The following is a 27,588-nucleotide window of genomic DNA, read 5'->3' as shown; positions in this document are numbered from 1 at the left end:
CCCAAAGGGATGAGCGGAGCTGCCCGGAGCATACAGTGCATCATCACACACGAAGGGCCAACAGTGCCGGCCAAACAGGCTGCACAGTGAGCCAGAAGACCGGCGCAGTAGATGCGTTTTGAGCTCCAGAGTCGCTGGATGGGACGACTGGAACGGAGCGTGTGATCCCACCAATAGATTTTCCGTTCGGAGAGCAATCCATTGGTGGGGTGACACGTTCGGTTCAAGTCCTGGTAAGCGACTGTGGAGCTCAAAACGCGTCTACAGTTTTGGCCGCCGGCGCTGGTCTTCTGGCCCACTGTGCGACAGTGCTGGCCAAACAACGCTGCTAGCGCCGGACTGCAACGAAAAAGAGGCCGAGCAGTGCACTGCGTATTCTTCGCAAACAGCCGATATTGCCGGCCCTGTCCACGTGGAGGCTGTGTGTGCCGCGCTGTGCGGGCTTCGGGGGCCTTTGCCCTGTGAGTCAGAGTCGGGGAGGGATGGGGGTGGCGGCGCGGCACGCATGAAATATGTAGCCCGCCTCGCTTGCCAACTGTTTTCCGTGCGGGGGGGGGGGGGGGGGGGGGGCAGTGTGACACCAGATGCTTCAGACGGTTCGCTGTGTGTCGCGAATGCTGACATCGCGGCGCCGAGTAGCGACCCAGGTTCGGGCCTTGGCGGAGCTAGCCGAATTGGTGAAGGGGGGTACAAAGCAGCACCTTTCCCTCTACCTTTCCGGTGTCAAGGGGTCAGGAGGGGGGTGTCCTCCCCTCTGATCCACGCTTTGGTTTTGATCTCCACCTCCAACACCGGGGCGGCGCGGTTGGGCCTTAAGAAGATTTGGCCTTACATGGCCTCCACCGCGACACTCTCAAATCTGTAAGTGAAGATTCTCAATGTTATGATGAAAGTTCTCTTTTTTATGGTGGTGCAGCTGACTTTCTTTATAACATCCCATTGAGAACTCACTGTACTGTGTAGATAATTTGTCGAATTTTGTTTGTGTTATTGAGAAAATCTTCAGTTTCGGCCTTTCGCCGTGAGACATTTAGAGTGCACCGCCCGTACTCTGCGTCCCACCACAATGCTGTTCGACGGTGACCTCAAATCTCTAGTTTCTGAATTTTATCGTGCGTTCGTTTGAAAACGATGACGATGTCACTGATGTCACAACCGTGCGAATGTTGATCGACTTTCAGACGTAACGAAACGGCAGTGCCACGTACCTACGAAATGTGGCCTCGTATCCGAAAGATTGTACCTGATCTCATTGATCCCTTCTTCTTTCCTCTCTTTTTTCGTCTCAGCGGGTGCTCCTTTTTTCTTGGAAAAGTGTAAGAGGGCCACTCTTCCTCGTTGCATTAGCGAAGGCAAGATGGTTCGGGTCCCTCTTGTGTTTGCGTATGGCGACTGAAGGTTGTCCGCACGTGTATGCGTGTGAGAGAGAGGGGGGGGGAGCGAGAGAGAGAGAGAGAGAGAGAGGGGGGAGGAGTGAAAGGGAACTGTGGGCTCGCGTCCCCGAGGACGGCCAACTCGTCCATCGGTCCTTTCTTGTTCGCCCCAGCTTTGCCCCCCCCCTCCCGGAAAATGTGCCCTAGGTACTGCCTTTGGCGAGCGTGGTTTCGTGGCGTTCGATGTGCCTCTTTCTGAGCTATCTTTCTTCAGGGCCTGGCCGGGGCCTGGTGATCCTCACCCGCCCCACCAGAAACAATTTCTAACTGCCCGCCCGCCTTTCCTCGGTGTCGGTGTCATCTTCGGAGGCTTGTCCCGAAATGTCGCGCGGCGCACAGCTGGCGGCAATATCGGCAACAACGACCCTTCGGGGGCGTCCTCGACCGGCTGGCGGGGCTAGGCTCGGCCGGGCTCGGCTCCCCGCCCGCCTTCCAGGCAGAAGAACAACGGCCGTCATCTCTGAAAGGGGAGGGGGTGTTTTGGGCCGACCCGGCTGTCAAGATTAAATATGTACGGATCCACCTGCCGATCTCGCCGGTTTTCCCCCTGCCAGCCTTTCCCCTCCCCCGCACCCTCCCCGCAGCCTCCCCGCTCGGCCTCGGCGTTCCGCTAAAAGCATCCCTTCGTGTTGATGAGTGCCGGGCCGCGGGCCGAAGGAACGACTGCCGGGCGATATGCCGAAGAGCCGTTCCCGTGCTCTTTCTCTGTTGCCCTCATGAGGCGTTCCTGCGGTGCGCGGCTGTTTATCTGGCAAGTCTGGCAGCGGGGCGTGGGCGAGTCGCCGGCCGGCCACCGCGCGCTTCCAAGTTGAAGAGTCTTTCGAGTTGCCCCGACCGACCGCCTGGGCGTGCCGGCGTGCCGCTTTGAAGCGTGCCACCTTATTATGGGCGGCCAAGTTGCGGTCCGCCGGGAGCTTTAATGTGAGGGGCTGCCTCGGCGCTGCGGGGACCGACCGGGGACCGACTGCCACTCGCTGCCGCACCACAGTGGGCCCGAAGACCGGCGGAGGTGGGCAAAAGTCTAGACGCGTTCCAGAGTCACGAAACAGGACTCGAACCGACCCCACCAATGGATTCCTCGTTTGCAGAGCAATCCAGCGGCGGCGTCACACGTTCGGTTCGAGTCCGAGAAGTAATTCACATGAAAAATCCAACAGCCCACAAAAAAAATTTCTGCACACTGCGCAGGATTTCCTCTTGCTGTCACAAACTATGTTATTCATCGGCTGCAAACACGAAGCATTCTTTCTTCGCAATGCGAATGTTTTCCTTGCTTTGATTGCAAAATGAAAACACTGCAGATCGGTGCATGCCAAGTTTTCTGGACACGAAATCCGCAAGAACGCAAGCCTTGACTCATTGGAAGGCGAATCTTTTGCGCTTCGGTCGCCTGCAAGGTGCTAAATTTCGACAACTTGGGGAGTATTTTGTGACCAGGCTTGCCCACTTTTGGCATCCAATCCGCCTTGCCTCAAGCAAACTAGCCACCGGCTCTGCAGTTTACAAACTGTAAATGTCTTGCGGTGAAAGGCTGCACCGCCATATAATGGTGAAGATTTTCTCCATAATACTAACGAAATTCGTCAAAATATCTATAAGGTAGGGTCAATTCCCAATGGTATGTTAAAAAATCAGCCATTTTAGAGTCCACCAACAGCTCGCGTTTCCTTCGAGCGAGGCGACCCCTCCGCTCGGCGCTCCGCCCTTCGTCGCCCATTCCTCTGCATTCTTTGCAACCAAGTCTCCCCCTGTCCGCAGGATGCCGGCCAAATGAAGATGAGGCGGCTGCTGCAGGCGCTGTCGCTGCTGCTGCTGCTGTCCTGCTGCCATGCCAACCTCAACTCGGGTTCAGGTGAGTACCGGGTAATTCTTTCCCAAGTCACCCGAGGTCCCGAAATCGATGTCTCCGATTTCGACGAAACTTTGTGGGTGTGTTCCCTATGTAGCAAAGAGCTCCAGAAAAAAATTTCAACTTTTTTGGTCGGCCCAAAAAATTTTAATCACGTATTTTGTAAAAAACACTGAAACCTGCACTAAAAATTTGTTTGTTGCCTGAGGGCGACCTGCCCGGTGGATTTTTCTTCTTTTCATGGTACTGAAAAAAAAAGTCCCCGAGAGCCACTTTAAAAGTCACTTGTTCCAGGAGATATGGACCAAAAAAATTCGTTTTTCGCGAATACCCAAAAAATGCATCCGAATTTTTTGATGATAATTTTGTTTTAGGAAGGTCCTGTGGTGGTCTATCACCCTTATTGGTTTTGGGTTTGGCCCATGGAAAACCGAATAAAAATCGCGTTTTTTCCGTTTTTTTCGCAGTTTTTGGCCCATAGTATCGCCATTTTAAGTCTGACTTAATGAGCGCCATTAGACTTTTTTTTCGCCTTTTCAAGACGAATCGATTGATATAAGTTGAAGTCAAATCGGAGTATTTTGAAAAATCGCATTTTTTACGCATCCAGATTAGTTGGATCCCGATCGTAAAAAGGGCGATTTTTCAAAATACTCCGATTTGACTTCAACTTATATCAATCGATTCGTCTTGAAAAGGCGAAAAAAAAGTCTAATGGCGCTCATTAAGTCAGACTTAAAATGGCGATACTATGGGCCAAAAACTGCGAAAAAAACGGAAAAAACGCGATTTTTATTCGGTTTTCCATTGGCCAAACCCAAAAACCAATAAGGGTGATAGACCACCACAGGACCTTCCTAAAAAAAAATTATCATCAAAAAATTCGGATGCATTTTTTGGGTATTCGCGAAAAACGAATTTTTTGGTCCATATCTCCTGGAACAAGTGACTTTTAAAGTGGCTCTCGGAAACTTTTTTTTTCAGTACCATGAAAAGAAGAAAAATCCACCGGGCAGGTCGCCCTCAGGCAACAAACAAATTTTTAGTGCAGGTTTCAGTGTTTTTTACAAAATACGTGATTAAAATTTTTTGGGCCGACCAAAAAAGTTGAAAATTTTTTCTGGAGCTCTTTGCTACATAGGGAACACACCCACAAAGTTTCGTCGAAATCGGAGACATCGATTTCGGGACCTCGGGTGACTTGGGAAAGAATTACCCTACCGTCCGTCGTGCCGTCCCCCAGCAATTTGCATGACCCTCGCCGCGACACCGGCGCGGTTTGGTGGGGGCTAGACAGCCGCCAGAATGGTAGGCAAAGAGACGTGCCTTGATCATGTTAGCGCACTGGTCAAAGTGTAGAGAACTCCACGCTTTCTGGTGTGGGGTAGTTCTCCGCGTGTGGAGTTTGCAGTCTTAAAACTTCAAGTGCGGAGGAGCCCACTCGTCTGGCGGGGTGCAAGTGTTAGAGAACTCCACACTTAGAAAGTACTGCGAGCTCTGAACGTCCAAGTGCGGAGACTGCAAATTCTACACCTCCGCATGTCAAGTCAAGTGTGGAGTTCTGCACACTTCAGTTTCACAGTGCAGGCAAAGTGGCGCTTTGCCCCCCGCAAAGGCTGGCCCTGGATCCGCCACTGCCCGACACTCCTGGCGAGAGACATGCGATGACGTCACGAGCTTCATCAGCAATTCCCGCCGTCCAGTAAAGTTAATCCCGAAGGCGATTGTCGCTAAGTGAAACCTGACCTACCTGCCAGGCGTCGCGGCTCGGCGCGGCGCCAGTATCGCTTCACCTTGCCCCCCCCTCCCCCCCGCTCCCGGGATTTGAATTTCGCTCCGCCTCTCCACCGCCCCCGCGAATAATCTCTGAAACGGTCGCTAATAATTTCGAAAGTTGGTTTTCGCACTTGAATTGTTTGCGCCACGCTAGCCATAAATTAACGGGCGACCTCGTTCCGGCGGCGTCTGCGATGAAACGAAACGAAGCTCATCTCCTTTTTGCGACGGTGGAATATGCACGAGCCGAGCCGAGCCGAGCCGACCCGAGCCGAGCCGAGCCGTCCCGAGCCAAGCCGTCGGCGCGAGTGGCGTCAGATCGCCAATTTTATTCGGGACCGCTTCTTTGATTTCCCCTGATTTCCCGGAAAGACTGATTGGGAGTTACTATCGCTTTTCCGATAATTTCCCGACGACGCTGTTCTATATTCGTCGCGCCACTGTTGTTGAGTTGGCATGTTGCGAGGAGGCCCCATTAGCGGCGTCCGCCCGCCCGACTGGACCGACCCCACCGACGGGCAGCACACTGATTCGTCTCTCTCTCTCTCTCTCTCTCTCTCTCTCTCTCTCTCTCTCTCTCTCTCTCTCTCTCTCTCTCTCTCTCTCTCTCTCTCTCTCTCTCTCTCTCTCTCTCTCTCTCTCTCTCTCTCACGTCTTCGGAGCACCCCGTGCGTGCGAGAGGGCCAGAGCGACACAAGTGATGTGCGGGACCGCTCGGCAGGGACCCGACGGCTGGCGGCGGCGTGCCTCGCCTGTTGCGCTCCCAGGAATGCGCTCGCAGGATTCCTAGCCGAGGCTGCGGAGTGCGGAGCTACTAGAAGCCACCTTGTGTGTGTGTGTGTGTGTGTGGCGCGCGCGCGCGTGTGTGTGTGTGTGTGCGTGCGCGCGCGCCTACGCACATTTGGTGGCGCACGAATTTGTCCATTTTACACGCAGGCCGCATTCCGTTCAAAGCTGTGCATTTGAAAATTCATACTTGTTAAGTTTATACACTTCCAATTTTTGCGCTCGACCAATCTAATTTCTGAGGTGTGAATGGAGGAGACCGATCATCCCCCAGTGAAACTTTTGCGTCCGCGGTTCCGTCCCGGGCGTCCCGCTCAAAGTAAGCCTTCCTATGAGGGTATAGGATTATCACCACATCACGTAACGAAAATATCCCACAACTCGTATGGGACTTTTACCATACACGGTATAGTAGTTTTCCCACACCTAATACAGTAGAAACCGAACAACACGTATAGGATTTTTGCCATATCGGCAGATGGTAAAATTACCATGTCCTATGTGGGAAAATTCCTATACCGAATAGGTTAAATGCGTCCGATACTTTTATAGGATTTCTACCACAATTTTTTTTAGAGTGAGGGCGCCGCTAAAAGTGGAGAGCGTGATTTACCTTGTATTTTCTTTTTCGCGATCAGAAAGAAAACGAAGACATCTTTGAAGTCTTTGTAATCAAGTAACAACGCCTGCCGCGGCCTTTGGATCTCAACTGTCAGGCGCAGGGTCGTGGGCTTGGCCCTGGGTGAGGCCCTGGGTGAGGCCGTCTTGGGGCGGCGAGGCCGAGCCGGCACGGTTATACAAAAACGCCCTAACCAGTTTGACCTCTCCTTTGAAAAACTCTGCGAGCTGCGGCGGTGGCCTCGCCGCTCTGGTCAGAAACTTGGGACGTAATCGTCGTGGGCTTCCTGGTATGGGACCGGCTGGCTGCTTTGCTGAAAGCAGCCTGCCCTGGAGGCTGCCGTGGTCGAGGGGGTAAACACTTCAAGAAATCGTGTACAGACTACTCGGTATTACGCTGTATTACGGGTGTATTACACGTGTATTACGGCCCTAAAATGCCCAAATTTGGCACATTTGACCCAAAAATGGTATTACGATCACGTGTATTACGCGTAATACACGGTTTTTGTGTACAGGGTATTACGCGAGTGGTTACCCCCTCGGCCGTGGTCGCCAGCGCCGAGGTGAACCGCCACCCATTTCAGGTTCAGATTTTTGAAAGGTTTTTCATCTGAGGTTGGGTGGGGGACTCACTCAAAACCTCAGGTCAATTCAGGGCCTTCCCGAGTCTACTGTAGCGTTAGAAAAGGGAGGTCAAATTACAACTCGCCAAATCTTTACGCACCTTTTGTACTTAAGTTACATCCAGATTCCCACTATCATGCCGGTGCGGGCATTGGTAGTCTATCCTTCCTTTCAAAGCGACCACGTCTTGAAGCGGAATTTTATGCCTGACCCGCAGGCATCCAGTGCACGGGCTGACGACGCAAGAAGCCTAGCACTACTCCTAACCTTCCATTCCAACCTCCTCATGACTGTTCAGCCTGTCTCTGACTGTCTGTCTCTCTTCTCGCGAGAGAGCGCTCCCTCCTCGTGTCGCACCAACTTGGTGGCACGTGCTGGAACCAACCGGCCGAGGGATGAAGTCTGCTACGAAATGAAATAGATAAATTGGCTGTGATGGTGTGTGTGTGTGTGTGAGAGAGAGTGTGTGTGTGAGTGTGTGTGTGTGCGTGTGTGTGAAAGCAACTTGAAAGTGCGGAGTTTGCAGCCCACACACTTGAAATGTGGAGTTGTCCACGTTTGCACCATGCGGGGAGATGAGGGCCCCGTGAGGTTCCCCACACCAGGAAGCGTGGAGTTCTAGTTTTCCACATTTGGCTTGACGGTGCGCGGCGAAGTATTTGCTTGCCGCCTCCACTGCCGCTTCATTTAGTCGTCCCAGCCTCCACGCACTCCAGCCTTTCCAGGACGCGCAAAGCCTCGTTCCGACTTGTAATGGCCGCCATTTACAGTTGCGCGGCCTGCGCGCCCTGCCGCCCGGCCCGCCTGGCCCGCCCGCCTTGTCGAAGGCCTGCAGGAATAAAAATGGCCCAATTACGGCACGACTTGCGTGAAATTGGCCGCATGCGGGCAGAGTGAGCGAGTGCTCGCCGAAGGAACTCCCTGAGTACTCACGAAAGTCGAGAGTGCACACGGCATGCTCCACGTTGGGACACCACAAAGCACGTTTCGTCCTGGAGAGTGCTTCCAAGGACGCTCCAACCTGGGGCATGCTTGCAAGCCGATGCAAGCGCACAGTGGATTTTGCAGTGAAGGTTCAAGAACTTCGTTTTGTCGGCAACAATTTCCTCTGAGGTACCTTTGTGAATTACCGTGTACAGTGGACCGAATACTGGAGCCAGACCATCAACTTCACAAAACTAAAATCGCCAGGCTGGTAGGTCCCGATTCTTTTCAAACGCACCCGCCGGAAACGGGAAACAAGTTAACACGAAAGAAGACCGCTGTGTGTGATTGTGTTTCCACTGGAATTATCGCCAAGGGCTGCAGGCAGCTTGGCCCAGATTAGTCAACTTGGCTAACTTGTGTTGTTCCGGAGTTTGGCCATTGATCAGGGCAGGAAGGCTGCTCGCCGGCGCGCAGGCCTGACCCTTGTGTCATCAGGTGAGAGGGCCGGAAAAAGAGGCTCTTTATGAGATTGCTTCCAAGGCCGGGAGAAAATAAGAGTTGAGGGGGAGTGAGTGTTTCAAAGTTGGGGAAAGTCCATATCGCGATTGCGCGCACGACTCACGGACGTCGCAAACTTGGTAAAGCTATCAGTAATTGAAACAATGTGAAACTAGGGCGTGCATGGAGTATGGCGTGGGTTGACGTGGTGTGTGCTTGAACCGTTTTGGTGTGGACCAACAAAAACGAACAAAAACCTTTCGTGGGCAGAGTGGGCAGGGGTTCCGTGTTCGGGGCCGTCCTGGCGGCAAACGGGGCTTTATTAGTTTTGGCTGCGAGACGCGTTGAGCCGAACAGCGGCCCCGTCACGCGCACCACTGTAGGTCCTCGTCCTGGACACCGTCATGGCTGCTAACAGCGCGGCGCCATCTGCGCCCCGCGCGGCGGCACGCCAGCAGACTGAGAGTCGTTTCCGTCGCTCTGTCCCTCTCGCACTCATAGTGGACGCCTATAAGAGCGACAGAGAGCGACAGAGAGCGAACGACTCTAGGGAAGAGTGCGCGACGACGCGACGGCCACGAATTAAAAGGCACCAGTCACGGCGCCGCCGTGGCGTTTGGGCCACAATAAGACTGCGGCCTCGGCGCGCCATCCCCTCATGTTTTATACAGGTTTTACCGCCAGAGTGAAAGTTGAAATTGGATTTGTGGCGTAATATATATTTATTAGCGACGACGTCCCCATGAATAAACATCGCATATGGCCGGCAGGGAGAAAGGAGAAAGAAAGAGACAGGGCAATGTTGGGGCGGGCGTTGCAGTGCCGCTCCGCGACTCACCGAAAGGGGCGAGAAGGGGGGGGGGGGCGAAGGCGAAGGTAAGCGAGCACCGTCGCGAGCAGGTCGAATATTCATGGCCCCACAATGGAAGCACACTCAATCATCATCATGTGCGTTTCCGCAAGTTGTTTCCGTCGATCAGAGCATTGTGTGTGTGCCTTCCCCTCCCACGCGTGAGTCCCCACTCCCCCACTCCATCGCGGCGGGGTAATCCGTCCGATGGGGTTGGCGATCACCCCGCTGCCCCGCTGCCCCGCTGGCCTAATGGGGGCGACTCGGAGCGCCTTCCCTTTGGACGCAAGTCGCTATGAATAATTATGAAGGGGTTTCCGCCGCGCACGCACTGCGGAGCGCTTCCGGAAGTCGCGCCCTCCCTGTCTCCCTCGCACCCCTGCAGGCTGCCCCGCGAGTGCGAGAGAGACAGAGCGACGAAGCGCCATTCGGCCGCCGCCTGTAAACCAGCCCGCTGACATAGCGCCCTGAAACATCAACTAACTGGAGTCCTGCCGGCGGGATGGTCCGCCGGGGCGGCCTCGTTTTTGGACTGGAACCTGCTTTGCGTTGCCAGTTGCTCGGCGCGCCGAACTCACGTCTCGTCAAATTTTTCTAACCAGTCCCCAACTTGTTTGCAACAAGGTTTGAATTTCGCTTGATAGCCGTTTGGAGCAGCGCGCAGTACGTTTTCCGGGTCACGGGCCGCATTGAAATCCGAGCTTTGCTTCTGGTCTCGCCGGCCTTCTCACCAGCAGGCTGCAAGTGCAGTACATTCCCAGGAGCAGGTATACAGCAGCGTCTCGAAACGGTTGCCAACTTTTCCCCTTCGACCGCACCCCGGCCTTTTTACAAACCGAAACGTATGTCGGGAAGACGACAGCCGCACACCTCCTGTCCAACTTATCCAATCTCACCTGTGCAGCACGGCGGGGCGTTGTGAGTCAAATCAATGACGCGGCAACGGGGGCACACTGTAAACGTATTCTTACGGATACCACGTTTCCATAACACAGACATTTTCTTCAAACACGATGCATATTTTGAGGCCTGTAATGAGGGTTCTTTCACTCCGAATTCAAAGATTTCTTCGTCCGTACTATCTCACGGATGTTTGGCTTGTCTGTTAGCACTCGAAAACCTTACGAACTATTTTAGGCCTTACAAAGAAAAGCGGCTTGCTATAACAAATTATTTTGAGCGTACATAAGCTTACTCAAAAAATACTTCGTAAGGTTTTTTAAGCGTGAGGGACACGAAAACCTTTGTATTACGGGTAAAATCGTCACTACTCAATCCATCTGTGATTGTGTTTGCACAAAACTGTCTGTGTTACGGATGCGTGCTGTTCGTAATGGGTTTGGAGTGCACAGAGCGGGTGTCAAGGCCTGAGAGCTCGCTCCAGCCCGGGCTGCCTTGGGGTGCCCGGCCCGGACCGGCCCGGCTGGACAGCATCAACTTCATGAATGAACGTGACTCCTCGCAAGGCTGTCCGGGGCGGGCCGTGCCCGGACCGTGCCTGTTGGCGGTAAGGCCCGTTCGCCGCGTCAGCCTGTGGTGCTTTGCCAACTTTTCGAATCAACATGAGCGGAGCTCGCGCAGACCATGGCTGCCCCCCAGACCTCCAGCCTCCGGGCTTGGTACACCACAAACCGAAGTTTCTACACACTTGCAAATGCCAACCTGCGTAAGTCCTTACAAGTGCATATGCCTACTAGCATGGAGTCACGGGACCAAGCCTGTAGTTGAAGTTGCAGCGTACCTGGAACTATGCATTTGTAGTGTGTCAGACAGTGCCGTTGGTAGTGTAGGCGCAGCGGCAGCGAGGCTGGCCTCCGGGGCCCGGAACGTCTTCGTTTGGCCTCACTTGATTATAACCCGCACGTGATGGCCTCCAGGCTCGCCCACGCTCCACGGACACGAGGCCCGGTACGTTTTGATTTGCACGGAACAGGCCGGCGCAGGCAGTACCTGGAGATCCCAGGCCTGTCCTGCAAAAAGAGGCGTTTTTTTGCAGGGAGCCGCCTGGGAATTCCTGGTACGGCCAGCCGTGTGCGTGGTTCGCTCTCAATGCGCTTGACTGGCTGCAAGCCAGCCGACAAAGCCAACCCAGTGCAGCAGTCCACGGCAACCGAACGCGGAAAACCGCAGCCTCTCCGCGTGCCAGTCCAGGGACTGCGTCCCGGGTCTGATCCCACCTGCAGGAAAACAACAGCATTCCCCCACCAGTCAGTCATTTCGCAGCCGGCACACTGTCTGGGAGTCCGCCCAGCCGCAGCGCGCAAGTTTTGCAGTGTGTACAGTTGTAAAATTACCTGCGACAAGACGCTAATCACTGCCTGAACGTGAGGGACGGAGAAAAGGGGGGAGGGGACGCCCTCTCAGGCTGCCGAGACGGCCTCGCCTTTTGGTATCTCCACAAAGTTGGCTTCAAGAGGCGCTCTTGCCGCGCACCGCGTGGAGTGCGTGTGTGTGTCGCGCGTCCCGCGGCCGGGCCCTCTCCACTCGTGACGGGTCGCCTGGGCCTGTCTGTCTGTCTGTCCGTCCGTCTGTCCGTCCGTCCGTCCGTCCGTCTGTCTGTCTCCACTCGTGACGGGTCGTCGGTTTGACTCTCTGTATGTCTGTCTCTCTGTATGTCTGTCTTTCTGTCTGCCTTTCTCTCTGTATGTCTGTCTTTCTGTCTGTCTTTCTGTATGTCTTTCTGTCTGTCTTTCTGTATGTCTTTCTGTATATCTGTCTGTCTTTCTGTATGTCTGCCTGTCTTTCTGTCTGTCTGTCTGTCTGTCTGTCTGTTGAGTTTTCTGTTTGTCTGTCCGTCTGTCTTCACGCTGTGACAAGCGTAGGGAACTTCACACTTGAAATGCTGAGGTGTGGAACTTAGCAGTCTCCGCTTTCGGAAGTGCAGAGAGTTTGCAGTCTGCAGCCCTCAAGGTGTGGAGTTCTCCACGCTAGCACTATGCCACAGAGATAAAGGATCTGTGCTCGATACGGTCAAAGTGTGGAAAATTCCCTCGCACCGGGAAGTCGTGTTCTCCACTTGGTTTGACAGTGTGACGGGCGTCCCGCTGTCTGTCTGCCGATCGGGGTGTCGATACACTGCACCTGGTGGCCGCGGTGCGCGGTACATCGGGGTGGCTGGCCGCCCTGGCCGCCCTGGCCGTGCCGCGCCAAGTTTTGATTTATGTGGACACTAATGCGGCGGTAGGCTCGGCGGGTAGGCGCGGCGGCTCGGCGCGGCGACGCCACGGCCGCGTCTCTCCTCCGGCCGATGCGACGCCAAATGAATGGGCATTACGGCCTAACGAAGCGTATAAATATTCGCCCGCTTTATTGCCGGCCCGGCGGGGCTGGGCGCTGCCTGTTAAATTTGAGCCATGGCGGCCGGGCGACGCGCGTGGCGGGGAGGACGGAGGATGGAGGCCCGAGGACCGCGGACCGCAGGTGAGCCAAAGGGATATTTGTTTGGCTTTTTCGCTTCGGCCGGAGCCAGGCCGCCCGGTTCGCCGTCGCGTCGTGATAAGTCAGAACGACGCCGTTTTTCTCGGGTCTTTCTATTATGCGCGCTGACGAACACCTTTCTCCTTTTTCGGGGGTCCCCCGCCGCGCCACTGTTTTTGCGCCTCGCTGCGAGAACTTTGCTGCATATTATACTAGCAGTGCGTCGTGCCTTGCACCGTGTTTCGTCAGACTTACAGCGGGGGAGCGAGCAAAAAGAGGGAGCGCCTCGGCGAGAAGTCGCGTGAACCAGTGATTCACTATCACGATGTGAATGTGAATGAGTGTCCTCGTAGCGTCCCCCAACTCCCGGCCCTCTCTGCCTGCGACCCGGGCGGGACCCGGGGCAACACAGCAGGCCTCGCCTCGCCAGCATTCCGTGGCGCCCTCCTCTCACTCGCGCTCTTTCTCTCTCTCTCTTTTGTCAGACTTTCCATCTCAAAAAGTGAGAGCAGAAAAAGAAAAATAAAGCTACTCACCCTTCCCCTCTCGAAAAAAAATGGAGGACGAAAAAAAAGGAGAAAAAAAGTGGAGTGTCCCGCTCTCGGGGGTGAGCGCGCGCAGTGTGTAGTAGAATCGAAAAGCTTATCTCGAGAAACACGCGGGCGATCGATTACTCCATCAATCTCGATTGCAGTGCTGCTGCGGTATGTGACACTGTGACACTCACGAGTGGAGGGGCGAGGTGAGAGGGGACAAGCGGAAGGCGCTCCGCCGACCTACTTGGGCTGCGCCAGTGACATATTCATTCCTTCAGATACTTTTCCCCTCCACTGACCACCTTCGAAAACATTTTCATATTTTCCCGCTCCGGTGTCACACTTTTCGTTCACCAGCATCATGCTCTCTTCGCTATCTCTCTCTCTCTCTCTCTCTCTCTCTCTCTCTCTCTCTCTCTCTCTCTCTCTCTCTCTCTCTCTTTCTCTCTCTTCGTGCTCACTCACTCACTCTCCCGCGTGCCTTCCCTTACACTCTCCCTCTCCCATTTTCACTTTCCTCTGTTTCCTGCGACGTGAGGAAGCAGTAAACTTTTAGTGTGCTCTCGGTTGTGGCCGAGGTAAGCTGCTCACCTGCCCCTCTCCTCAGCGCCCCCCCCCCGTCCCCCCTCCTCACTTCCCCTCACCCCCGCCAGCTCTTCCTTTCTCCGCGACACCCTCAAGCGGGTTCATCTAATTTTCCATGTATGTCTGCCAATCGTAACTGACTTAGCAGTTTTTTGTGTAGTAAACCCCTGCGTTGTATAATATTGTGCTGATTTTCAAAGCACTTTGGCGGGAAGCGAATGAAAACCAATGCAGGTTCATAGAAATGGAAGGGGAAAATGAAGAAAGTTATTTAGAACTTTTTTCAAAGGGAAATATGGGATTTTAAAGGGGGAAAGTAACGCTCTTTGACTTCGTACAGGGGCAACGTGTGACTCTTTTTCTACCTTTCAGGCGGCTGTAAAGGGGCCTGGAAGGGACGGAAATTGTCCCCCCCCCCCTTCCCCCTCTCGGGATGCACGCGCTAGAATCCCGATGCCAGGCTCAACCTGCCTCCAAAACGGTGTCGGCCGTCCGGGGTGGCGGGTAGTGGGGGCAGTGGTGCACTGTGAAACTTAAGAGAATCCCACACGTGAAATGCAGAACATTGGAATGTTTAGTCGCCAGAGTTGCAGGACTTCTCCACACTTCAAGTGCGGAGTTCTCCACGTTTGCACCGTGCCAAGAGCATTCGTGTAAATTTCGTCAGAATGTCAGAGACATGTCCGAAATCCCGATGAAAACTCGCGCACCTCTGAAAGCTGAAATTCTGAAAACTTATCCTTAAATTGATGGCCTGAGTTCTGCAGAATGTCAGAAGTTTTCAGCTTTCAGAGGTGAGCGAATTTTGATCAGGTCTTCCGACAGGTTTCTGACACTCCGACAAGATTTACGTGAGTGAGACATAGGCTGCACACATGGATAAGAGTGTGCACGTCCGAGTGGGGAGAGCCACTCCACCGTGAAGTGTGGCCACGGCATGCCGCTCGGCAGTGCAGTCTCTTCCGGGAACCGTGTTTGCCGCGAGGTGAGCCAGTCGTGCGCAGCCAGTGTGCTGGCCAGTCTCTCGGCCGGGCCGCGGCACGCGCCGCATGATCCGAACGCCACACACGCCGATTGGACGCCGGGAGGGCAATCGGACAGGCCGACGGGCCGCCAGGCCGCCAGGCCGAGGGACGTGCCTGCAAGATACACACCAACCTGCCGGCACTTCGTGGTCCCGGTCTAGGCTTAACCAATCTACCGAGGTGCCTCTCCTCCCAGGTTCCCTGCCTCTCTTTCTCACTCCCTATCTCCACCGCCGCTGCCGTCTCCCCCGCGTCGCAAACCGTCGTTGCGCCGTCGTCGGCCGTCACCCGGCGCGCGCACCCGCACCATCAGTGAAACGTGGAGGTGTGCAAGTCTCCACGTTTGCGGAGTTAGCAGTGTCTCCACTTCAAGTGTGGAGTTCTCCAGAAGGAGACGGCGGCTCTGTGAGCTTCACTTTTGAAGTGTGGGGACGGCGAACTCCAGTTGTGAGAACGACTCCGCACCAGGAAGTGTGGCGAGCTCCCCACTCGGTTTGACAGTGACCTCGCCATCCCTCCACGTGGTGCGGCGGCGAAGGCGGAGACAGGGGTGAAAAAAAAGAGCAACACGTAAGACAAACTGAAGGGAGGAGGCCAGAAGAACAGCGGAGTTCCCAAGCACTCGGGCCGCCACTTAGGATTTCAATTAGCGGGGTCGCCGCCTTGAGGGCCGCCGGGGCCTTCAGGGCCGCAGCGCCGCGACCACGCAGGGCCCGGCCCGGCCCTGCCGGCTGTTGGGCTGGCAAGCTTGCAGGGCTCGTGAATAATTTGGCGGGGAAGCCGGGCGGGGCGGGGCGGGGCTGACTCGGAGCAGCGCGCGGGAAGGGACAAACAGGCCGCCAGGAAATTGGCTCCCGTGCATGTATGTGCGTGTAGAGGTGTGTGTGTGTGTGGGGGGGGGGGGGTCAATTGGAAACAAGGAGGGAGATTCGCAAAGGTGCGGGGAATATCCGCAGCGAAAGGGCAACGGGAAAAATCCTAAGCGAATGAGACGCGGTGGTCGGGTTCGCCCCGCCAATCACTGAATCACTTGGCCTCCTCCCTGCCTCCCTCCCCGACTCCCCGGCGGCTCGTCTGCCCGCCGCCCCCCTCTGCCTCCCGCCGCACCTTCCTCCTCCTCTCCGCCCCCTCCACCTCGCAACCCACGCGGCTCATTATCGGGAGCAGCGCTGACGATGATGGTGTGTGACGCGGCCGCCGGTGAGGCCGGGGCGATGATCTAGACGATGATCTAGACGATGATCTAGATGCAGATGAGGGCAGCGCTGTGCGGAGACGCGTGGCGCGCCGCGCGCTCCGTTTCCATCTGGGCTGCTGCTGCCGTACCCCCTCCCCCTCCTCCGCCTCTCGTCCATAATTCAGCGCGCCAAATAACAACATCACGGAGTGGGGCCATGACGGCGGTCCTCGGAGTTTGAAGGAAGTCCTCTTAATTATTACGCAAGCGGCACATATCTGGGGTGCCCCCTTCCCCCTCTCCCGCGCCGCCGTTGGCACCGCCGCCACGCCGGGTTCACTTGGAGTGCGCCAGCAAGACGTCCTGTCCGCCTTCAAGTGGCCAAGTAGTGCCCTTTGTCCGCCAGCAAGTGCTCGGGCTGAGGCCCGCGCCGCCTCTCTCTCTCTCTCTCTCTCTCTCTCTCTCTCTCTCCCTCTCTCGGCACTCACTCACTCCCATTGTGCTCCTCACAGAATGTTCTCAAACTTACTAATCAGAGCGAAGTGGGACGAGACAGGCGGCCCGCTCCGCGCCGCGCGGCCAATTACGAGGCCTGCATCGCTCAGCATCGCTCGGCATCGCTCGGCAGCCAAATGAGCGATTAGCCGCGCAGATTGCCCGAAGAAAGTAATTTCCCGCTGTGTTTCCTGCAACTTGTCTAAGTGAGTTCCGCCGAAAGGAGTCATTGTTTTCGAACGAACCTCTTGAGGGAAAAGTTAGTCGGGAGGTGCCTTTATTTGTCGGGGGTTGCACGGTGACGCGGTCGCCGTGTTGTCCTCGCTTTTTTCGGGTAAGTTGTCGACCCTTTTGTGCAGCGATCGAACTACCCGAACGCCGCGTCGTGGTTCCCTCTGCTACCCGTTGATACCGCCAGGGCCGCACGCTGGAAACCTCCACCGTTATTCGGTGATTGTGACCGCACGTTCGTTAGAATGTCAATACGTTCCTTTGAATGTTATTCCGCGCTGATAGGAATGTGACAGCCTTGAAAAAAAAACGGTCGCGTCACGTTCAAACGAATGTGACATCGGGTTCAATCGACTGTGACAAAATAATTCACGTCCCAAAGAATATGGCATTCGTGGAATAGCAGTTTATGTCACGAAGATTTAGCCTATGCAAGGTGCAAACTTTCTTTTTTTTATACGAAGAAATAGACCGTGAATTACGAAGTATTTTCTAAGCTTAAGAATGTTCAAAATTTTTTTTTATGGCAAGTTAGTTTTCTGTGATGGCTAATGTAGTTGGTAAGGTTTTGAGCGTGCGCGCGTAAACAATCTGTTTGTGTGCAAGCCTTCGAGTAAGTGTCAGACTTCCCCCCCGGAGGCCCACCATTCCCAGCCAATCAGAAAGCAGCTCTCATCTCTCGCAAGACCGCGCGTGCCATTGGGAGCCGAGAGGGCCGCACCCCGCGCAGCCCTTACCCGGTAGTCCCAATCCATTTTTGTCACAAATTGATTCTCGGATTGAATTGGCACTAATTGTCAGATTGTCGTCCCCAGCTCCCGGCCCGCCCGGTGGACACACTGCTTGTTATGCCGTTTCGCTCGGCCCTCCCCCGCAGGCAATCTCCCAACGGCGCTTCTGTCTCTTTCGCACTCGCGGAGGGCTCGATAGGGGTGCGAGAGAGGAAGGACCGTTCGGAGTCAGCCTGCTGCAGCTTTGGGAATGTCCATGTGCAAAGAGAGCGCTAGTTCCACCTTCACTGTAAAAAAAGCCGTACATTTCAAGGGAAAAGGTACGGCTAGACCGTACCTACGGTGTACAGAACAACTGTATCCGAAATCCGTGCTTGCCATAAGAGCCCATGTTATGAAAAACCGTACTCCGTACCATGAAAGCCGTACTGGCTGAGGTACGGTTGGTACCAGGCAAATTGTCTACCATACTGAGCCTGTACCTTTTCCCGTGGATTTTTTCTACAGTGTTTTTCCAGCTTTACGCCGCGTTTTCCCCCAACGTTACCGTACCTGAAGTCAGACCAGACATCTCAGCCAATCCGATGACGGTCACGTGGCACAGCACTGTCATTAGAGGAAAGTTGCGTCGCTAAAATGGAAGTTTTTTCGCGTTCGTTTGAATGTTGATTCACGCTCAAACAAGTGTGACATCGTAGTAGTATTCAAACGAGCGTGACGAAACTCACATTCTAACGGATGTGACGTCACATTCCACAGTAATTGGCTTCTGGTCTTGGAAATTTTGGGGAACTCTAGCGATAACGATAAGACCGATGTCTCGGTTGGACTTCATTATTCCAGTGTGTCCTGAACGTCGATGTGCGTGCGCATACAGTGCGGACTCCCTCCTGTCTACAGCGCCTTCACTCTGGAAATCTTGTGTCCACTTAGCGCTAGAAATCTGTGGGAAATCTGAAATCTCCCCCCCCCCCCAAGAGGCCAAAAAGAAGCTAATTTTGAGCGGAATAACGGTCAAAATCTTGCGAAATCCGACGAAATCTTTAGCCTGAAGAAATCTTGTGTCCCCAAACATCCAATGTGGCTGCCCCCTCGGCCTCCACGCACCACTCCAGCCGTCATTCGCAGCCGCGCATAAACGAGCAAAAGCGCCTCCGTTGCCGCTTTTTTCACTTTTCAGTGTTATTTTCGATTGAAAACAAACGGTGGGGGTGACGCAGCAGGAATGCCCCGCGGCGGCAGCCGCGTCCAAAGCTTCCAGTGGCGGGGTGGGGCGTGGCGGCCCCCGAGATGAATTCCTGTGGCGCGAGCCAGCCAGCCTGATCCTCGCCCGGCCCGGCCCGTTCGATTTATACGGCATGCAGTCGGAATTCATCCCGCGACCGTAAACGGAGAGACCGTGGCGTGGCGTGGCGCGACCGCCCCAGTCCTACTGTGTGCCGGAAGACTGGTGGAGGCGGTCGAAATCCCGGACGAGTTTTAAGCTCCAGCGTCGCTAACAGGGGCTCGAACCGAACGTGTGATCCCGTCAATGGATTGTTCTCCGCACGAGGAATTCATTGGTGGGGTCACGCGTTTCGTTTGGTTGGAGTACTGTCAAGTAACTCTGGAGCTCGAAACGCGTCTGCAGGTTTGGCCGTCTCCACCGGTCCTCTGGCCCACTGTGCGTCCCGGCCAGCGTGCCGCCCGGCAGGAACTTGTGGTGTAGCCCTGGGCGAGGAAGCTCTCCTCGCCCAAATCGGGTGAGGAAACGTTCCTCGCCCAAATTTGGGTGAGAAAGTAAACCTCGCCCAAAATTGGGTATTGATCATGACTTTTTCATTCTCAGTGCTCGAGTCGGCGGGCGGCGGCGCGCCTGGTGCGGTGGGGCTGGCATCCCTTCCGGCACTGGTGCATAACTCTCGCTCTCTTTTGTGCATTTCAAAAGGAGGAAAGGGGCACCATACAAGCACTTCGCCTCCGTGGCGTAGCCGACTGCTCGCTTCACACCACGTGACACCTTGGTTTTACCAGTGCACCACGAAGACGGTGGCCAGCCGCAGGTCGCACTGCGTGCGGGCCACACACGCCAGCAAGGGGCTGTGCGGGGGCAGCAGACGTTTGGTCGTCGTGCCCCGCCCCGCCACGCCCCGCCACGCCACGCCCCGCCATGCTCGGCCCGTCTAATTAAAACAGGCTGTAATCAATATTAATCCACCACCGTCTGGCCGGGTGGCCGGGCCCCTGGCTTCGCCTGCTTTGCCGCAGCCCCGCGCGATGTCCCACGGTGGCGATGCTCCGCCGAGAAAGGGGCGCCGAGAAAGGGGCGGGGCGGGGCGGGGCGGGGCCCAGGAAGCTAGTCAAAGGAGCCAGCCTGCGCAAGACACCCTGGAGGGGCTTGCCGCTATTCACGTCGAAAGTTGCGTGTTTTGGCATTGTCTATGCGGGTCGAGCGACAATAAGCCCACCAGGAAGCACGGCCGGGCAAGCCAGGCAAGGCCCTGCAAGGCGGCGCCCACCCCAGCACCCTCTTTCAGGCCGCCCTTCGACCGGCGGCGAAGCGGCCGAGCACTCCGTGGGGGTGAGAAATGCACACTGAGTACTCCACAGAGAACGTTCTTTGTACCCGCCTCATTTGCTACCTAGAAATGGTGCTGTGCATTCACTGAACTCTTATTTGTCAGTGCCCTGCGATACAATTTTTTTCTTCACAGCTTATTTTTTATTTCCCTATTTTGGCTATTGAGGTTTCATTAGCGTCTGAGGATACACTGTAAATGTTTTACGGTGAAAGGCTGCACCAACATATTATGGTGGAGATTTTCTCCATGATTCCAACGAAATTTGACAAAATATCTATATAAGGTACAGTGAATTCTCAATGGTCTGTTACGAAGTCAGCTGCACCACCATAGTATGGAACATTTTCACCATAATATGGAGAATCTTCACTGTACAACATTTAGAGTGTAGCGCATCAAAGGTCCGGCCGAACAAGGACAACAGCATGTCCAGTTGGTTTTCGTTTTCGTTGACGTTTTGCTGGCGTTTTTGCACTGTGCGTACAGCAAAGGTCCACGACTTCCATCAATAGCAACAACGGTCCCCACAGCGTTGCATGCTGAGTGCATCCTATGCATGATTAATGGGGTGTCACAGGCAGAACGCTCTGCTAGACTATTTTCGAACTCGGATTCGCAAGGTAACATAACTGCACTCACGTCATGCCGGCTCTTTTTGTCGTAAAATGAAATCGGCACAGGTGCGCACCCCACCTGCTACCTTCTGAAAAAAAAAAACTGCATAAAAGGGGCTTCTGTCCCATCTTTTCTTTTATAGATTTCCATTGTGATACAAAGAAAAAGCTTCATCAGTATGTATGCTGGATGCTTTGTTATAACGAGCTGCTTTTCTTTGTAAGGCCTGGAAACAGTTTGTAAGGTTTTCTGAGTGCACTGGTAGAACTCAAGCGTACTTTTACGCCATTCTTCAAGCGTAGTAGAACTACGCTCGGCTATAAGCGTAGTTCTCCATTTCGCCTCTCTTCCGCCTATCTAAATGCATTGGAGGATTTCTTCTCTACGCTTGACGTCAAGCGTAAAGTCTTCAAGCGTAGTTGTATGCTTGAATGAAGCATACAACTACGCTCCAGTTTTACCAGTGTGTGAAGCATAGAGAGTGCAGTTTATGCAGTCCGGTCTCGCGATGTACTCGGCATGATGGCTGCGTAGAGTCCAGGACGCACCGCGCGGCGCTGCTGACGTCGTGCGGGGGCGCTGCTCTCGGGCCGTCAAAGCGCGGCGAAAGCGATATACGGCGTCCGCGGGCCGAGCGGGCCGAGCGGGCCCGACGGGAAGGGGGCCGAAAGAATGGCCGACCCTTTTATTTCTCGTCGTTCTACTCCATATAGCGGTGGCCCCCACCCCCTGCCTTTCTCCTCATGATCGTCAGAGGCCGGTCCTGCCGGGATGACAGAGGACCGCGGCCGGTGTGTGCAAAGGCAGTGGATGAGGGCCTCCACCGGCCTCCTCCGCGGAGCCTGCCAGGGCCTCGTTCAACCATGACCTAGCCAGCCGGCGTCGCCAGGGGCCTCCCTGACCGCCAGGTCGACGAAAGGCAGCTCCCGGGGCGGCGCCAAGGCGTGGCACCAAGATGGCCGCCTGGAAGGTAGGCTAAAGGGTGCCACTTTGACCCTCTCCCGCAAAGGCTGCCTCTGGCTCCGCCACTGGCAGGCTGGCCTGCGGGCCGCATCAGTCTCTTTCAGGGTTGAGCCCAGGCCGGGCTAGGCGCTCTGCATTGACGGTGATGCTGGGTTGGGGAATCGGGAATCGCTGAGTTGGACAAAAGACACCGCATCGTTTTCAACCTTCGAGCCTTTCATTCCGAGTCTGCTGCATTTGCGGCTTGATTTTCAGTCCGTGGATTTTGCGACCATAGTGTCACCATCAAGACCACCACCACCACCACCACCATCTCCACCACCACCACCACCACCACCACCACCACCACCACCACCACCACCCCACCACCACCACCACCACCACCACTACCACCACCATCTCCACCACCACCACCACCACCACCACCACCACCACCACCACCACCACCACCACCACCACCACCACCACCATCAAGACCACCACCACGTTAAAGTTGGCTTTGGCCGCGCGCTGCCGTTCCGATACAAACATTTCTCTCACTGAGACCCTTTGCGCTCTTTCTCTCTTTCCCTTCCCGCTCGGCCGCGCCTCGCTCACCTGTTCGGCCGCGACGCCCCTTAATCTCTTTCTTGCCTTTCGAGAGCCTCGTCTCTCTCTCTCTCTCTCTCTCTCTCTCTCTCTCTCTCTCTCTCTCTCTCTCTCTCTCTCTGAGCCCGCCACCCCCGCCTGGATTCTTCGCATTCTTCTTGTGCAGAGTGCCGGTGGGCGGAAGCCGGCGGAAGCAGCGCGTCCAGCCGATGCCGGTCTATATCCAAGCCGCTGCTGGCTGTGTCCGGCGCACCGTGCGTCCTGCCCGCCCTCGCCACACAAGGCTTGCATCGCAGCGTGAGGACAGGCAGATGCAGGTCGCAATGGCACAGGACGTGGATGCGGAAACGCCCATTCTGACACAAGCTGCGGCGCCGCCGGCTGCCTCGCCTCGCTCCCTTTGTGCGGCCACCGCAATCACGACTTCCGGCCCACCGGGCGTCGCGGGCTGCCTCGCCAAGCCACGCCTCGCCACGCCTCGCCACGCCACGCCACGCCTCACCACGCCTCGCCACGCCTCGCCACGCCTCGCCACGCCTCGCCACGCCTCGCCACGCCTTGCCTCGCCTCGCCTCGCCACGCCACGCCTTGCCTCACCACGCCTCGCCACGCCACGCATCTTGATGCTGGTTCCCCGCGGGTCCTGATACAGAACTAAAACGTTTCCTGGAAGCGCACCGCCTGGCCTAGCCAGGCACACACGCTGCTCGTCAGGTCACCTCTCTGTCTGACCCATTCCGCTGACGGGACTGCGTCCCTGCCTGTCGTAATCGGCCTGCCAGGCTGCCAGGCACAAGGACGGGTTTAAATACGAAGGACAATAATAGGCCTTTCATTCCTACATCTAGTGTGAATGTGCAAGGTACGTCCAGGTTCGTGACATCCCGTTTCGAAACGAATCACGGTAAAAACGGTTCCTGGTTTTCCCAGGAATAACCGAGTCTATGTAGCTTGACCCACCTCAAAGTTGACCTACCTATATATTAATTAATAAAAATATTAATATAAATATTAGAATATAAATATGGGAATATAAATAGGAGTAATATTAATGTTACCAAAAAAAAGTTGACCCGACCTACCCTATATTTTTGACTTGACCGACGAAGCGCGACGGCCTCGCGGCAGGAGAAGCGCGACAGTGTCGCGGCAGGGGAAGCGCGACAGTGTCGCGGCAGGGGAAGCGCGACGGCCTCGCGGCAAGGGAAGCGCGTCGGTGTCGCGACGGGGGAAGCGCGACAGTGTCGCAGCAGGGCAAGCGCGACGGCCTCGCGGCAGGGGAAGCGCGACAGTGTCGCGGCAGGGGAAGCGCGACAGTGTCGCGGCAGGGGAAGCGCGACGGCCTCGCGGCAGGGGAAGCGCGACAGTGTCGCGGCAGGGGAAGCGCGACAGTGTCGCGGCAGGGGAAGCGCGACAGTGTCGCGGCAGGGGAAGCGCGACAGTCACAGGTGTAAATGGGATCAGGATTTTCTGATCCCCTAGCGCTGATCACTTTCTGGATCAGAAAATTGAAGATCAGGAAAAAACCTGATGCTTTTTCGAACACCTTTTCTGATGTTTTTTTCCTGATTCCTGATCACGTTTCTGATCAGCGTGGCTCTGATCACCTCGGGTCTGATCACCACTGGAGTAGAATCAGAAATTGTATTATCAGAAATGTAACGATATCTGACTCAGGATATTTTCACGGTCATGAAAGGTACGGAGATGAGGCAAACGGCTCTAGGGGGTCGAAACTGAGTCCGATCCAATTCTGCAATCCGTTTCACGCTAGCTCGCCATCAGCTCTCAAAATGCCAGAAGATATGGTCTAAATTTCATGACCTTGGAAATGCCCTAGCCAAATGTCGCGAACATACCGCTCACCAAATTTGAAACCAAAATTCCGAAAACTTTCTGTTTTACAGGCATCTAGATTTTTGAGACATCACGATTTTCTGATAGTTTTGCATGTTATCAGAATGTCTATGTTTTCTGATGACTCTATTCTGATCACTGTCTGATCACTTTTCGGATCAGAAATTTTCCCTGATCAATAATTAGCGATCAGACTTTTTCTCTGATCATTTCACAGTTATCAGAAATTCTTGCAATTCTGATGCCAATTTTTCTGATAGTACGCCAATGATCAGAAAATCCCAAATTTTATCAGAAAAATGGGTAAATGATCAGAAAATCCTGATCCCATTTACACCTGTGGTGTCGCGGCAGGGGAAGCGCGACGGCCTCGCGGCAGGGGAAGCGCGACAGTGTCGCGGCAGGGGAAGCGCGACAGTGTCGCGGCAGGGGAAGCGCGACAGTGTCGCGGCAGGGGAAGCGCGACGGCCTCGCGGCAGGGGAAGCGCGACAGTGTCGCGGCAGGGGAAGCGCGACAGTGTCGCGGCAGGGGAAGCGCGACGGCCTCGCGGCAGGGGAAGCGCGACGGCCTCGCGGCAGGGGAAGCGCGACAGTGTCGCGGCAGGGGAAGCGCGACAGTGTCGCGGCAGGGGAAGCGTGACAGTGTCGCGGCAGGGAAAGCGCGACGGCCTCGCGGCAGGGGAAGCGCGACAGTGTCGCGGCAGGGGAAGCGCGACAGTGTCGCGGCAGGGGAAGCGCGACAGTGTCGCGGCAGAGGAAGCGCGACGGTGTCGCGGCAGGGGAAGCGCGACAGTGTCGCGGCAGGGGAAGAGCGACAGTGTCGCGGCAGGGGAAGCGCGACGGCCTCGCGGCAGGGGAAGCGCGACAGTGTCCCAGTGACAGTAGACGATACTTCAAAAAAATTTATAATAAAAATATAGGGTAGGTCAACTGTGGGGTAGGTCAACCTTTTTTGTTAATATTTATAACACTATTATTTATAGTCCCATTTTTTTATTCAAATATTTATATTAATATTTTTATTAATAAATATATCGCCTATGTATTTACCATAGGCTTGCTGGGAAAACTAGGAACCGTTTTTAACGTGATGTGAGACAAAGGTGCTCAGGAACGGTGGTATTTTGTCACATTCGTTTCAACGTGATGTCACGTACCTGGAGTGCAGAGTAGAGTGTAGGCAGAAATTGGCACGTAGCCTCCGCCCTCGTCCTTCTCGTGTGGCCAATTAGTCCTTGCCCAGGTCACCTCACCTCCGCCGCCTCCGCCCTCGAGGCGCGCGCTCGCCTCACCGTCCCGCACCGCCACCGCCATTCAAAGTCGTTCCCTTTTCAGAACTCCCTCGCTGTATCTCAGCCGCGAAATGGCGAAAAGTAGCGGCAGAGCGCGCGCAGCCCGGCCCGAGTGACAGACTAAGGTAATCATGATTTATTTAAAACTCGCATCACTTTAGTCCTGGAAAATGCGGGAAGAGAGGCGGCGCTCGCGGCAGCATTGTTGCGGCCGTTCTGCATTCCTGCATACCGCCAGGTTTTTCTTCCGCAGTTTTGCTCTTGTTGTTGCTTTGTTGGTGGTGAGGCTCCACCTCACGAATTCCGTGGCACGCAAAGCGGCAAACTGATTGGAGAACAGCTGTTTCGTCGATCGCTCTGCCTCTCTCGAGCTCAAGGACCGCGTCCACTACGGAAAGAAGGAGAGAGAGAAAGTGAGTGAGCGAGACAGAGAGACAGACAGAGAGAGACCACGCTGAAGGTGGGATCACTCTGCAGAATGCAGACGCCGCACGTGTCGGTATATTTTAGTTAACAACGAGCCCGTTCCTTCCTTTGCCTCCCCCACTTCTCTCTCTCTCTCTCTCTCTCTCTCTCTCTCTCTCTCCTCTCTCTCTCTCTCTCTCTCTCTCTCTGCCGGTAGCTCATGAATGCAATCTCTGCCGGTCAGTAATGGGGATGTGACTCATCTGATAGTGACTCCGCGGCTTCCAGGCTTTGCGTGGCGACGGCCATTACGCCGGGCCCATTAAGGCCGCCTGTCTGCGGAGGGACGGCGAGGGAAGGCGAGGGACGTCCTGACGGCCGGCCTGGCTACGGCCTGGCTACGGCCTGGCTACGGCCTGGCTACGGCCTGGCTACGGCCTGGCTAAGGCCTGGCTAAGGCCTGGCTAAGGCCTGGCTAAGGTCTGGCTAAGGCCTGGCTAAGGCCTGGCTAAGGCCTGGCTAAGGCCTGGCTAAGGCCTGGCTAAGGCCTGGCTAAGGCATGGCTAAGGCCTGACTACGGCCTGGCTACGGCCTGGCTAAGGCCTGGCTCAGCCAACGAGGAGGGTGGCGAGCCGGCCAAGAGCCCCGTGACCCCGTGGCCTCGCGGTAACAGGTGCCTTGCGCCTGTCTTAATTTTCATCGCTGCGCCCCCTCCCCTCCCCTTTCCCCCCGAGTGAGTCGTGTTGGGACGCCTCCATGCATCAGGTGCGGGACAGGCTGGAATCAGTCGCCAAGTTGGAGCAACAGCACGAGGAGGGCGTGCAGTGTTGGGGGCGGAAGCGCGAGCTAGCGAGCGGGGAACCACTTTTGGGACGAGTCTGCACTGCAAAAGGACGCCAACCACCACAAAGAAGATGATTTTTCGACTCCCGATTACGTTTTTCTTCTTCTGGGCCAGAGCTCCGTTGGAGTACCCTATTTGCTTTGAAGCGAGACGACAACGGGCTACTGAGCGATGCAAACGACACACTCGAAGTTGTTTTTTTGTGTTGTGGCTCCCGATACGGCAGTGCGTCTCTTCGTCTTTTTCTTATACATTTTCCATCAGCTGCGAAACGTGCTGAGCTTGTCGCGAGTTTCCAGTGAGAAATATCGAAGGCGCGGCGGCGGCGGCGTTCGCCTGATGATTCGTGTCAGTTTGTAATTTCGTCTGATATTTCGATTAGCTTGGAGGGGTGTAGTGTTTTCCAATTACTTTGCTGAGGCTGGCTGGGACGGCCGGAGAGCGACATCGAGACGCGGGCAAGGGCAGCGTGCGCCGACCCGGCTGGCCCGGCCCGCTCGCAGGGAGAAAGAGAAAAATTAACCCGGAAGGAATGAGGCGCGCCGGCCCCACCTCGCCGAGAGACGTTTTCGTCGCTCTGTCTCTCTCGCACTCACGGGCAGCCCGGAGAGGTGCGAGAGAGACAGAGCGACGAAAGCGACTCTCGGAGTCAGTCTGCAGGAAGGCAGGCCCGGCAGGCCCGGCAGCAGGCTGACGGCCGTAATCAGGGCCTAATGGGAGCTGACTCCAATCCAGCACCACGGACTGCACGTTTAAACGGGCTGCGAATTCCATTCCAGCAGACAGGGGGGGTCTGGAGTTGTCCGCAGGGGGTACGTCACATTCTTTGCCACCTGCAAGGTAAGTGTCGTGCTTTTTGCACGCTTAAAACCTCACGAAGTATTTTGAACATACGTGGTAAC

General features: G+C 55.4%; 1 protein-coding gene across 1 annotated transcript in view; it reads left to right on the top strand.

Annotated features, from left to right (window-relative positions):
- Positions 1–27,588, top strand: part of LOC117651146 (tyrosine-protein phosphatase Lar) — a 94,437-nt gene that overhangs the window by 31,967 nt on the left and 34,882 nt on the right. The window contains exon 2 of the mRNA XM_034394948.1: positions 3,192–3,285. Coding sequence (XP_034250839.1) covers positions 3,204–3,285 — 82 coding nt within the window. The 5' untranslated portion in view covers positions 3,192–3,203. The remainder of the gene's footprint in view (positions 1–3,191; positions 3,286–27,588) is intronic.

Source organism: Thrips palmi, unplaced genomic scaffold (assembly GCF_012932325.1).
Source record: "Thrips palmi isolate BJ-2018 unplaced genomic scaffold, TpBJ-2018v1 HiC_scaffold_5, whole genome shotgun sequence".
Taxonomy (NCBI): domain Eukaryota; kingdom Metazoa; phylum Arthropoda; class Insecta; order Thysanoptera; family Thripidae; genus Thrips; species Thrips palmi.
This window is presented reverse-complemented; position numbering and strand designations above follow the sequence as displayed.